The 14,826-nt window shown below is 35.2% G+C and overlaps 1 protein-coding gene across 2 annotated transcripts in view; it reads right to left on the bottom strand.

The window, feature by feature from the left end:
- Positions 1 to 14,826, bottom strand: part of Arap2 (ArfGAP with RhoGAP domain, ankyrin repeat and PH domain 2) — a 170,969-nt gene that overhangs the window by 33,474 nt on the left and 122,669 nt on the right. The window contains exons 24-27 of one of the 2 annotated variants that reach the window (XM_087909032.1): positions 12,235 to 12,303; positions 9,772 to 9,846; positions 6,798 to 6,915; positions 900 to 1,028 (exon numbers count right to left, since the gene is read on the bottom strand). In XM_087909032.1, coding sequence (XP_087765158.1) covers positions 900 to 1,028; positions 6,798 to 6,915; positions 9,772 to 9,846; positions 12,235 to 12,303 — 391 coding nt within the window. The remainder of the gene's footprint in view (positions 1 to 899; positions 1,029 to 6,797; positions 6,916 to 9,771; positions 9,847 to 12,234; positions 12,304 to 14,826) is intronic. The other variant, XM_087909033.1, reaches the window with a different exon arrangement.

Genomic DNA, 14,826 nt, shown 5'->3' with positions numbered 1-14,826 from the left:
GACACATCTCCAAGGCTATTCTTCTTAATCCTTTCAAAACTGTTCAACAAACATTCAAAAAAATATTTACTCAAATCGCCCTAAGCTGTAAATGGGCAAGGGGAGAAATTGAAGATGGTAATGAACTTGAGCCAAACATATTCAAAATTGAAATAATAAAAAATATTTTAGAAGCTTAAATGACCTACGATATCTATAGTGCTTGGCTAATTATATATGAATAAGTAATAATGGCTATTGCTGACATTATTTATCAAAGTAATATGTAACTTTCTATTGACAGATATTAATGCTTTAGTTCTAAAGGTTGTTTTAAGAATAAGACAAGACGAAACGTTGCTCTAAATTGTCAATTGATGACAACCCAAGAGCAGAGTTTCAGGATCAAGCTTTTGACTTCTCGTACGTGTTGAGGGACTGTTGTCTATGGTTTGCTGTGCTAGCTGGCTTCTTGTTGAACACTGTTGTGATTCCTTCCAGTTAACTGTTATGTCCTTGTATTTGTGCTTATTTGATCTTAAAAATCATCTAAATAAATGAGAATTATACCGCCCTCAATTTCAGAGGCTAGATGGCCTGTGGTCTTCAAATAGACAGAAATGAATGTCAACATAATTTAAAAAATACACCTTAAAATAAAAACTATACCATGCATGCATAAGCACAAACTACTCTTAGAAACACAACCCATTACTTTCAGAACATTTACATATATTATCATATGAGCTAGCTACAGCCACAGTGCGACACACTAAACTTTTTTCACAATACTATGGAATCAGATTCTGTATTTTGCTTCTCCCTTTTCCCCATTTTCAGACACCACTTGTGTCTTAATAACTATGCTTCAGCTACTTGAACTTTTCACCACCTTTGCAATGTGAAGGAAGCATGCCTACCTCTGCAGTGTTTAATTGTGTCGATGGTTAAGAATCTCTTCACCACAAGGTAAGCAGAACCAGGTTCAGCTAATGAACTCCACTGAAGCACCTGTTCCAATACGTTCTCTGTGTAGTGAAGAGGACGCTCTGAAAATACAAACCCAAGTTAAACTTTAACTAATGTAAAAATGTATTATATGATTACAGGTTTCCAAACATCCCATGGAATGATACATATGCATAAACATTTTTCATTAAACAGTAATAGGACTAGAACTGCAAACCCAAGTACATAGACAGGTAACACATTCAGTCCAAATATAAATTAATCCATGCAACTATTGTTTCAAAATTTAGACATGCTCCCTTTAAGATATAATCTCATTTACAACAATAACCATGTGTCTTTGTCTGTTTTTAATTTAGATAACATTCCTATTAGCATATGCAACTAAATAACCTTAAGAGGACTAGCAGATTAATCTTGCCCAATATTAATAGGCACAAATTAATCTTTGTTTATCTCAATAAGATTACAATCTTTTAATTTCCAATCAATAATAGTGAATAATTTTTAGCTAGTATTCTCATAGTGAATCAATATCAAATCATAAAATATTGTTGCAGGAACATTTGAAAATAAGAAATACTACATTTTTATTTTACTTTAATTATTAGTAGAAATATATGAACCTTGTTTTGATATTATAAATTATCTCTATATAAGAAGCCTACAAGCAAGGAATTAAATGATGTCTGAAGAAAATCTCTTTGATGACTCTTAATCCATACATGTTTTGGTTTAGAAAGCTGCATCATGCGTTCTTAGCATGGCATTTTACAAACCATTTTTAACAGTAATTAAAATTTCATGCAGAAGCTCTATTTGTGGATTAAAATGTGTCAGTTGGTTAATACTGATGTATGTGCATAAGCATATTCTAAGGACAGGCAAACTTTCTCATAGTGGACGAGCAGTGAATAAAGAAGCAAACAGAGCAGAATTTCTAATATGAAGAAGCTACTGCTCTTTCCCAACTCTGCAGCAGTGTATTGGTCAATTATCTCAGTTCCCAAAGGTGCAGGACATTAACACCCTGGAATATGTGTGTAGTTACAGTACTAATGCTGACTGCAACTAAAGACGAGCATGCTAAGGGCACTGATCTGAGACTTCTCTTCCTGAAACTGATGAGAGAATCTTGAGCAGGACACAATGGATACACCACCTCCTCTCTTGCTATGGCTTCATTACTTAAGAAGAAAGACGTCATCAGTAAACCCAGGTCCCCAAAAGAGAGAGTAATATTTTGGCTCTCTGTCCATAAATGGAAATGTAGCTCTTCCTTCTGTACTCGATAAAGCATGACCACTTATTATCATAATGACTATTAACCATGCATTGTAAAGATATACATGCACACAGCACAATGCTGACTACATAGTAGATTCTCAGTAAGTATCCCAAGGCTGAAGTCCATTGTGAGTTTATCTCATAGTCCATAAATTAACAGAAAATATTTATCATATAAATAAAATTTTGTCTTTCTAAAACCAGACAAAGGACAGAAAAGTGAAGATTGTTTGTATTAGATTAATTTTGCTTTTTACAAATCTTTTCTGAAAAATTGGACAAAGGTCAAAATTGCTCATAATCTGTCTAAGTCATAATTCAATGACTGATCAAAGAGATAGACTCACAAACGCATTCTCATAAAGTTTGAAGTAGATTTATACAAAATAAATCTAATCATAGTAAGTGATCCCTTTACACAATTGTTGATTAAATTACATGCAAGCTGATAGTACAGAACCAATTAGAACCTGTATATTTACAGAAAAGCCACGTCCAGATACCGTATACATCATGTACAATATGTCAATCATGATTTACATATTCACGACTGCACAGTTCAATACGTATTAGCAATCTTACTTTATATGTAAAAGAACTTTTTTACTTTCTCCTAGTCAAATAATGAGCTAAGGCAAGATCCAGAGATTTGAATTCTAAACCTACTGAAACTTAAGTCCTGATATTTTTAAGTTCAATCCTTATGTTTATTTTGGTTAATCGTGTAAGAATCCCATGCTGGTTTCTCATATGTAATTTTTGGAAGAGAAGAGATGTTTTTGAGTTCAAACTAAGGAAATATTAGCAAAAAAAAAAGCAGTTTGCTCTTCCTTCCTGGTAAAGAAACAGTAGCAGTAGTTTAAACATTACATGAAAGGAAAATGATGATGGAACAGTAGGTGTGACAAGGCAGATATCACACTGGTACTGGGCTAGGGGATGAGCCATGGAGTAGAACTGGTAATGAGATTTCCAGTTGTTAGGGCTACTTATACCAAAGAGGGTCACTGTTATACTCAATTATAATCAGATTCCATATAGATGGAACTGTGTTCTCACTATACTGAAATATGTTAGAGGAGAGACATAGGTTTGCTAAAGGGTAGATAACTAATTCTTATCACAAAATTTAAGTGTATATTTTTCTGAATAGGATCACTGTATGAAATAATTGAGGAGCAGGAAAACTTTGCAAATCCCATTTCCTAAATAAAAAAACAGAGTTGAAAATGAAGAGATAAATATTACAGACCATTAAATACTCTAATTGTGAAATGACACACTTTTGCAATTTATGAAAGGGATGAATATTAATGATTAATGGATTGGGGTATCAAATACTGTTAGGCTATATAGTTACAAATATATGCTTGTTGATGGTGATACTTGCAATCCTGGGTCATGGCAGATTGCATAGGATAGGGCATGTATCATGTGGAAGCAGGACATTTCTAGAAACAGCACTTCATACTGTCTTCTTCATACATATTAACAAAAATTCAATGTAAAGAGAAAATGGATTAGGAAGAAAGTTCTCCAGCTTCATAAAATGTGTCATCAATGGTTTAAACTCAAGTGCAAAGAATGACTCTCATTTCCTTAGTGCAATCGGAAAACTAGTGGATTTTCATTAGAAATAACAGCTTCTATTACTTAATATCTATCTGACATTGATTTGTACAAGTTTCCAAAAATGATTATGGCATTTCCACTTCTAAATCTTTGGGCCATTTCAGGAGGGCAAAAGCCACTCTTCATCCCAACTGGTATTTTATTAGCCTTTTACATATAAGTGAGGAGAAGAGTATGAAATAATATTAATAAAAAGCATATAGATCTCTGATACTGCAGTATTTACAAGGGAAAAGGAAATATTTTGCTAGCATATTGCTGTTAAGGAAATACTTGCTTCATAAAACCAAAATCCTCAGTGAAGTCTACTTAAATGAAGCTCCTCAAACCGATATATTTTTAGAAGTTCATGACATACAAAGAGGGAAAGATCAGTTTGGGGTTAAATACTAAAACCACAGCATAGCTTAGAACAGAGTAGTTGCTGATGGTGACATAAAATGAAACAAACAAACAAAAGAACCTCTCTCTTAGAGCTTAGCTTTAGAACGATATCCAAAGTTCATACATTGAAGATATGGCCAGGAACTATGGGTTCTCTTAGGATATACTAAAACCTGTGTTAAGTATTATGTAAGGGAAGGATGCTAGCTCATTGGGCCATGCTCTTGAAGGAGAGACTAAAACCTTAACTTTGTCTATTTGCTTCCTCACTACCAAGTAACAAGCAGCTTTTCCCTGCTCCACACTCCTAATCAAAATGGTTTGTCCCACACAGGACCAAAGGTCAACAAAGCACATGCTGAAATATCTGGGTGTAAGACAAACACGAAAGCAAAACCAGCGCTATCCTCCTTTTCTATGGTTTATCACAAATATTTGTTACAGTGACAGGAAGCTGATGGACAGAAATTCAACAGAAAAAAAAATGAGTCATACGTATGACCACAGCCTACACATAAGCCTGTGGATTTGACTTTTGAGAGAAGTTTGGAAATGTCTGGAGAAGGAAAATAGAGACCAAGCATAAATAAGCAGAAATTAACAGGCCTTTTTGTTCTCTATCATAGAAGAACAGAATACAGATTTAAATGTTAATATATAGGTTAGGTTAAAGATAGAAATGAGGATTCCATTGATAACTGCAACAGACAGAATCAATATTTCTTCCAGGCAAAGAACTTCTCCATACTTTATCCATGTCTGAAAATTTCTGTTGAAGGTGAAAATGGTGGAATAATCAGGGAATAAGAAAACAATAAAAAGATGATTTTATGATGGAACAATATAACCCAATTGTGATTTAAACAGTTAATCTTGGTAATAATGTCAATAGATATCTTTTACCCACAAATATAATAAGTATAGGAATCAAAGTATAATTTCTTTACACAAAATATCAAAAGCCTCTAGATCATTTGGTTATATACTATGCTTTCTTTAGTAATATTTTAAATTTACGGCTAATATTTATAATGCACAGTGTTCGAAAACAGAGGCAACCCCAAATTAAACCAAAGATGTATTATTTACATCTACCATGAAGCATTTATTAAGCCAGGTAGCATGAGCACCATTGCAGGTCACTGGAGAGACTTTCTTGGTCTAGACTTTAAGGGAGGCCATCAGGTGGCCGGTAGTCAGCTGCAGTGGGCACGAACCAAGGTACCCATGAAAACTGCCATCTCCTAATGCTAGTCAAGCACAAAGAATATGTAAGAATAGAAAAGATAATAAAAGGACATACATAGAAACAAACACACTTTTTAACAGCAGACAGAAAAAGAGAAAGTATACATTTGATGGAACAATTGAAGAATCAAGAAGAACATGGAGGCAGCCCTGAGAATAGACTGGATGTCACCACAGGGAAAAGAGAAAGGTCACTAACAATCGATGGCCCAGAATGTCAGGTAGAGTGAAGCTGGAACAACTCTGCTGAGTTCACAGTTGGGGGGCACAGGAGTCACTTGCCAGAGCAATTCTGTCCAGTGGGAACAGTGTCTAATGAAGGAGATACTGAGAATTGACATCCAAGCACCAGGGGATACTGTATCTTGACAAGACATATTGATAATATCATATTGTTAGTCCCATTAATTTTTGAGGAATTATGCAAGAAAAAAATCAACTGAATAAAAATACCAAGATGGAGTGATGAAGGAGCGCATATTAATCCCCTTCCATTCCAATGCTGACTTCAATCTTCCAAATCATGCACCCTGCAGTAGCTCAACATGAATTTTAATTTTTTTCTTGAGCTTGTGGGTGGCAAGGTTTTCCCTTTTGGCAGTTTGACAGCTATACTTGAAAGGGTCCCAAGACCTTAGTAGGTATCAGCTAGACAGATGGTCAAGGTACAACAAATTTCTGCATCTTATTTTTTCCCCCAGAGGTCTTTAAAACCAAATGATGTCATTAGAATATTAAGCTTATTCAGCATTTCACAACAGGACAGTCAAGGTGTTTGCGATGGTCTCTTTACTCTTCAGTTTATTTGTGAGGAAAGATGACAAAGTGATACACTGATGATAGAAAAAAAAACAAAACAACTAAAAGAGATGTTTCTGCTAGATCTAAAATGATGGATTTGGAGTGAGCAATAATCTTTTAAATATGCATCCTTTGTTCTTAGTAAATACAGATCATACAGAGATAAGGTGTTGAGAAGGTGACACTTATGATATTGTTATAAATCAAACTGTTTGTCCTTATAAACAAAAACATTATTTGATAAGGCAGCAACAAACATACCTATTGCTTTATACTTATTTATATAGTTAATGAAAGAATTAATTATTCTGATGAGAAACATCACAGGATGTCAACCTCAAGTGGTGATAACGTATGTCAAGATGGGCATAGAGCTAGAGTGGAATTCGCAATGAGATCTGAATATTTGGAAAACAGCAAATGTTAATAACGGCTTGTCACGAAGTGTACTTCATTCTGGAAGGAATGTAACAGTCTCTAGCATGAAAGCCACTCACCTAGCTCTTCATTTTCAATGACTTCAAATGTAGCCCAAATATCACCTTTAGTAGGAACAATATTTTTTATTGCTAATATATCATTAGTTAACTCTTCAGCTTCCATTACAGGAGATATCTGTAAGAGAAAGAAAATGCCTTGAACAATGTCTGACACGGAAGTAGTCTTGTGCTAGGGCAATAAGATTCCCCATCTCATGATTCTCCAAGAACAAGGAAAACACCATGGTGAGATTCTTCTCCACAAAATACATTGTGATGTCAAGTCAAAGAGATATTGTATTATAGAAACAATAGGAAGAACTATTTTTCTTAGTAAGCAACTAGGTTACTCACACAATATATACCTAGTCTGTCTGTCTATCTATATATGTATCTATCTATCTATCCATCCATTCTCACACACACACACACACACACACACACACACACACACACACACACACACATCTCATTGGAGAAGTAAGACAATTTTCTCACAGCAAAACTTTTCATTTGTCTTTCTATAATCAAGAGTATAGAGTTACTTGGTTTATTCAGCCTGGACCCTAAATAATATGAAGATGATTAAATAGTATCTGTCATGCCAAGAAGCCCTGGGGTTTTGGTGTCTGTGGTGTTCATCGCAGTGCCAAGCGACAGATGGTGGCATACCAACATACAGAGTGCATTCAAGCTGGTATTTCAGGATTCAGTAGACTCTGCAGTTCCAGCCTAGGGTCCAGATCCACAACCACCTCAAAGTTAAAGGCCACTGTCTGAGCCTATCACCCTTTCAGGGACTCTGATGTTCTGGGGTCTTGCCAATCTTGATTAGGTATTATTAAAAAAAACCCAGGGTTTTCTATAGTTAAAATTTACTGATAATGTTAAACATAAGACATTTTAATAATTAGAATCTTGCAACTATAAGTTAGTTTGCGTAAATATTCTAAATTAAAAATTTCTTAGAATTGCTCTTCAGTCCATGTTGTTTGTGTGTGAGAGAGAGAGAGACAGAGAGAGATTATAGGTAACTCACTCATTCTATCTTCATGAAATTCAGGGTTTAATTTATGAAATATAGTAATTAAACATTCCTTTTCTATTTAAAGAATCACAAAGAATTGTAAATTTATACTGGATATCAGCATCCTGTAAAAGTGGAAAACATGAAGCAAGGGAAAAGCAGAAAAGTAATTCTATGACGGCTCAAATCTGCATTGTTCTAAAATATTTATAAATTTAATTTTATTATGTTGTGGGTTTGCATGCTTTTCCTGTACATATGTTTGCACACCACGTGAATGCCTGATGCACTCTGAGGTAAGAATAGGGTTTCAGATTTCCTAGAACTGGGGTTACAGATTGTGTGAGAGACCATGTGGGTTATGGGAATCAAACTAGGGTCTTTAGAAGAACTCCTGATTAATGAGCCATTTCTTTCTCCCTGGAAAGATTTTCTTAAAAAGAAATATAGCACTGTTTTAATAGACTAAAAATGAGTGAGAAATGAAATTTGGGAAGTAGGTAGTAGGAGGTGCCTTGAACACCACACTCAGGAATGCATTAACTTATGAAGTGCAAATAGCAGTGTAATGAATATTAGGTTTCAGGTTATGATGATCCAGGTCTGTGATGTGCCCTTAATGTCTTTAATTCCCGATTTCCATTTCCCAAGACATGGTGTATCATATGCCTCCAGGGCTTGAGGTCAAGATCAACAGTATAAATACTGCAACATGGTTTTTCACTCTTATAGCTATATGCAAATGGTAGTGATTATTTGATTATTTCTGTATAGTTTGCTACTGCTGTTCTGCTTTCTGGTATTGTTTGGAATTGCATAGTCTTTTATTCTAAGACAGTTGAAAATATGAGAACTTTTGCATAATTGTAACATTTAATACAACGTCATTAGAAAGACAAAATTAAAACATGCTTTCAAAGAATATATATATATATATATATTCTTATAAAACATATATATGCATGCAGTTAAATCATGTATTCTATCTCTTCTGATATCAATAATAGATTTTTCTGGGAGATTTGGTCTGTCATTTAATTTTTAATAGTTTCTCATCTCCATTATGACCACAGCCAAGCATTCAGCATCAGAACTATGATATGACTAGTGAAGAGAAAATGTCTCCTACGATATCTGTTCATAGACTCCATGATCATGTTCCAGCTCCATGTGCTAAGCAAGGTACTAATGACATATAGTCACAATACATAACCATTGGAATTACCTGAGCTAAGAGTAGCAATATATTTAACATCTTAAGAGTTTAAAAGAGATAATAAAGCAAACTTCTGCTACAGAGAAGATTATGCATTCTTTACTCAGGAACAATCATCTTACCAAGTAAGAGCATGCAGAAGCTCTGCAACTGCCCCTAATGTAGACCACTTATTGAGGACAATACTACAGAAAATACTTATTTTTAATTTAGCTCAAAGAAAAGGAAGAGTAACCTAACATTAAGTTTAAATGTTAAGAATATAAGAAATTCTTATACTTATTCTTACACTGGGCAATAATGAAACTAAAATAGCTGCTTATTAAACAGCAATGTGGGAAATAATTTGCTATGTGTTTTCATACTTTTAGATTTATGAGTCATTCCATCAGTGATACAATATTAATATTATATTTTCTCCTCATTTTATTGTTAAAATGGAGGCTAAGGCAGGGTAAATAATTCGCCTTAAGTTACAACTTTTAGGAAGGGAGAAGCAGGAACTGGAGGTCAGTTTATTTTCTAGTATCTGCAGAAAAATCGAAACCCATGCACAGATGATGCTCTCTTCCAAATGATTAAAATTCCAAATTCCTGGAGGCTACTGCTAGGAAGGATCAATCTACTAACAGGATCAGTCACTGTGTGAAGTGAAGAGAACTTACAATACAAAATATGCTGGAAAATATCACAGCAAACACTGGTTCTTAGCATTCCAACAGCCCTTTACATTATTCCTTAGGACTCACCCGAATTATAATACTGCAGTCAGGTTCCTTCCTTTCTACATATACTTCAATTAACAAGTCTCCAGCCTGGGACACCTAGGAAGGCAGACGTGAAGACAGCACATCTAATTATGCCACAAAATCGCATACACAGCACCAAACAGAGTTACAAAACGCTTGTCACCCATCTCAAAAATGTACAGCAATGAAATTATCTCAGTTCTTCTGTTCGCCATTATTAGGTACTTATTTCAAAGTGTGCTCTTCTCTCACAGACAAACATATCTAATATACTGAATAAGTGGTATAAATAGCAACAACATTCACAATCGAATTTTTTTTAATGCCATAATCAAGGCCTTAGTAGCTTCAAATACAGAAGAAATTGCTCTAGGATGGAGGTAGGCTGCAGTTGACAACAAGAGGTTAAGAGCCATAGAATATGTAAAGCTCTTCGTGCATATGGACATAATCTTAACAGACAGAATAAGCCTTGGTAAGTTTTCATGCAGCTAACATACTCAAACATTGAAATGGAAAGGTATGGTAATCAAAGCTGAGCTAAAATTATGAATAAAGAAAGTAATTTTGCAAGAAAAGTACAAGTAAATAATAGAATGAGCTGGACAAGCAAGTTTTTATTATTATTGCTGAAACATCTAAGAACGCTTATGTGGGTCATTACATGCTCTAACAGAAATGAAGAGTGAAGTTGCAGGCAAAAAGGAAATGGAAAAAACAGCACAGAATAGACAAACAGAACTAAACATTTGTTAATGATACAAGTCAATATATAAAAATAATTTGCATCGGACTGGAGAGATGGTTCAGCCGTTAAAGGCTAGGTTAACGACCAAAAATATTAATTTGCATTGACCTTTTTTTTCAGAAGTCCACCGTATAACCACTGAAAATATCACCAATAATTTAAAAATATTCTGAGAAGTAATCATTCTGATGCTAAATTATCCTTGGCATAAAAGTCTAAAATCTGATGAGTAAGAAAGATTAACGTGTACCGAGGGAAAAAGATCAAAATGCACTTTGAAAAAGCACTCTTAGTTATTTTGTCACTATGTTGCATGAAAAAAAAAACTTATTTCAAAATTCTCTTTCTCAGTTTTGAGTTTCCATACAGTTTCTAGGGAGAAAGATGCAGCAACCATGTTTGCTTTTCGGTATTTATATAAACATCACAGCAAGGAGAAAACATCATAAAAATGAAAAAGGCACACAACACAGAATATAGAGTGAACCAATAAGTAGCTAAGTAGTGAAGTAATTCAGAAGCTAAGAATTAAAACAGAAGCACTCAGCAAATACTCTGGGTTTTAAATAGAGTGAAGCAAGACTCAAGCAGAAATAATCCTTTTCCACATTATTCCTATCATCTTTTTCAAATTATTTTACATATAATTGATTTACTTAGGGTAAATCCAAGATGTCAAGACTGTTTTCTTTGTGGCAAAATATAAAGAGATCCTCGTTCCACAGCATTTCCTTTCAGGCTCTCTGTCCTTCATTTCAGGACTGAATTACAGTCACACCAAGTGAGAATTATAAGCACTGAAAATAAGCCAGATTATTTTTTTAGTTTAGTGTTATACTTAACTCCTTGAAAAGTTGGATTAATCACATGCAGTAAAAATGGAGGTAATCATTTGTTAAGTAATTAGTATCCCAGTATTAGTTCTAGGGGAATCTAAGCATGTGCTCATCTGCTTCATGTAGAATGATAGCTGCAATGATTCCTTTAATTAGAAGCAGACGTTTCAGGACTGAAGCAAACTTTGAGTCCAACTAATAAGCAGGAATTTGCCTCATTATCTGAGTGTAATTATGAACAGAGTACGTTTGACCCATTTCTATTATTTACAGTGAAACCCTGAATCAATTATCATTCCTAGTTACCAGAAGATGATTAATGATCAACCTTAAGACGTTCCAGTGAATTCATCAAACAAGATAAAGCACCCTGGAAAAGCATGGTGCATCCTCAACACACAAATCCAATGCAATGTGACTAGGAAAGCAAGACAGGATTTAGAAAAGCAGACTTAAGACAAAAGTTAGTATGCGTTACACAGGTCACCTTAGAAATGGTCTCATTAATACAATCATCTGAGAGCGTGCAGAACAGAAGCATATAGGAAATCATTTATATTTTCCTAATCAGAAGGGATAAAATCATTATGCTGTGGCATTTTGCAATTTAATCTAGTATTTTTTTTGGCTTTAAATGCTTCCCTTGAAATCCACTGCCATAGGCAATGGTGTTTTGTTTTTAGTAAATAATAACCAGTGCTTCCTCAATATTTAAGGTTATATTAATACTTTCTGCATGGATGCATCGGGTTTCAGAGTTGCCCCAGTCTTTCACCAGTCTCGTTTGCTCTACATCGAATAGTAACTTGAACACACACAACAAATGTATTCACGAACATTTGGTTTTTAAGTCTTTAGAGACTAACTCTTACTACTCACTTGAGTGTCTTTCCACTTGGTTATAAAGCTATTTTCTATGTCCATTTGTTTGACTTGGTCTTCTTTAACCTGTTTAAAATATAATTTGGGATATTCTAATAATGTAAAGTACACAGAGCAGAGGTGCTCTTTCTCACCTAGCTCCTCAGGAATTTAAGTAATGACCAACTGCAAAGAGACCAGGATGCCATCCTTATCATCATCTCGATCACATGAGCCCCACAATTTGAGCACAGGAAGCTAGTTGAGCCTCACAGGACTCAGAACATGCTCTGGCATTGGCCCATCAGACTGCAGAGTTTATTCATGGAAAACCATAGAGATTTATAAGCACAGGTTCCCATGGAAAATGTCTGAAATTGCTTGCAGGTGAGAAATAAGACTCATTACTCAAACAAAAATTCCTTAAGGGCTTATTAAACTTTCAGTAAAAACTTAAGTTCAACAACACTAGGAAGGTAACCATTTAGCTTTATTAACATAATAAAGAGAGCATGTAAAGCCACATTTATTTTATCTCAGCATCAGATCATTTCAAAGAAGCTGCTATTGATCAAAAAACAAAAACACTTGACAAACAGGAGAAAATGAGAAAGAGACCAAAGCACAATGAAAAGGCAGTTCTGGTATGAACTCTCCTAGAAATTAAAATATAAACTGTTTTGTTACTAAAATCTTACATTCTCCTATAATAAGGAATACTGTTCCACTCCAGGGCATACCCAAAGGACACTCCATCCTACCACAAGGACACTTGCACAACTATGTTCACAGCAGCTTTATTCAAGATAGTCTGAAACTGTAAATAACCTAGATATTCCTCAACAGAAGAATGGATAAAGAAAATATAATACATTCACCCAATGAGGAATTACTTAGCTGTTAAAAAAATAACATCATGAAACTTGCAGACAAATGTATGGAGTACAAACATGGTATGTACTTACTTATATGTAGATATTAGCTATAAAGTAAAGTATAGTCATGCTACAATCCATACACCCAGAGAGGCTAAGTAACAAGGAGGGCTCAAGGGGGAATGCATGAATCTCGCTGTGAAAGGGAAATAGAATATATATTATGAGTAGATTAGGGGCCGGTGGAGATGGGAACAGAAGAGGAGAAAGAGAGGGAGAGAAAATGCAACTGAGGGGGTTTGGGGACAAGGGAGAAACCTAGTGCAATGAAAACTTCCTGAAATCTATGAAGATGACTGAAGGGTCAGAAACCAGAGGCTGGAAAGCCCAGGTACCCAGGATAGAATCAAATACAACTGTGGGGAAAAAAATAAGAAAGTCAATGAAATGATTCCTAATGATATTCTGCTATATTCATAGACGGGAACCTGGCATAATCATCATTAAAAAGGCTTCATCCAGTAACTGATGGGGCAAATGCAGAGAACCACACTCAAATATTAGCCAGAACTTGGTGGGGGAGAGGGAATCCTATAGAAGAGGGAGAGGAAGAACTATAGGAGCCAGAGGGGTCAAGGGCACCACAAGAATATAGCTCACAGAATCAACTACCCAGAGCTAATAGAACCTCACAAAGACTGAAGCTACAGTCAGTGAGCCTGTCTGGGTCTGACCAAGATCCTCTGCATATATGTTAAGGTTGTGTAACTTGTTCTGGCAGGACTCCCAATAGTAGGGATGGGGGTGTCTCTGATGCTTTTGTCTCCACTTGGGACCCCTTTTGTCTTACTGGGTTGCCTCATCCAGCATTGATAAGAGGGTATGTGCCTAGTCTTATTATAACTTGTTATTCCTTGTTTGGTTGATATCCATGGGAGGCCTGCTTTATTCTGAAGGAAAATGGAGCAGCAGGGTCTGGAGGAGAGGAGGGGCTGGGAGATGAGGAGGGAGGGGAAACTGTGGTTGGAATGTAATATGTGAGAGAAGAATAAATAAATAAAGTAAATAATAATAATAGTAAAAAATCTCAAGATTATTAAATGGTCGCATTGACTCATCTGTTTTCATCTGGAACATCTGTACACACAGAACAAGAGAAGGTATCATTTGAGCAAGCTCTGAAAGACTCAAGACCAAAGAGGGGATGTGAGAGTTAGATTATACACAATGAAAAGGACTTTTCCCAGAGTTACCAAAGCCTGGCCTTATTTTCCACATTTTATTTTCCTTAAACAATAAAAACATTCCTATTCTAATAGTTTACTAAAAAGCATAAAGATGCTCACTTCAGAGACCCGCCAACTGAAAAGTGAACTAAATACAAGCAAGGACTCAGTACAAGCCGTAAGACAATGTTTCACAATTCTCCTCCAATTGGAGTAGAGTTTAAAGAACACTCAGAGTGATTTCAATAGCAACATTTAGCAGGCTTTTGTTGATCACTGAATTTGTTAAACTCCTAACTTCACACCTCTCAGCAGACACACTTAATGCATATACACAGTGAGGAGAAAACATACACAGGCCCTGTAAATAGTAAGCTGTCCAACAGAAACAGATGGTGAAAATATTTAAAAGCTGCTACATTTTAAATAAATGGTTACTGTTTTAAATCCAATTATATCTAAGACCTTCAAAGCAAACTATCCTTCATGGTCTCTATTTTTAAATATTC

The sequence above is a fragment of the Myodes glareolus genome, chromosome 8, assembly GCF_982192425.1.
Source record: "Myodes glareolus chromosome 8, mMyoGla1.1, whole genome shotgun sequence".
Classification (NCBI taxonomy): Eukaryota; Metazoa; Chordata; class Mammalia; order Rodentia; family Cricetidae; genus Myodes; species Myodes glareolus.
The sequence above is the reverse complement of the archived record's forward strand: the minus strand, read 5'-3'. Positions and strand labels throughout refer to the sequence as shown.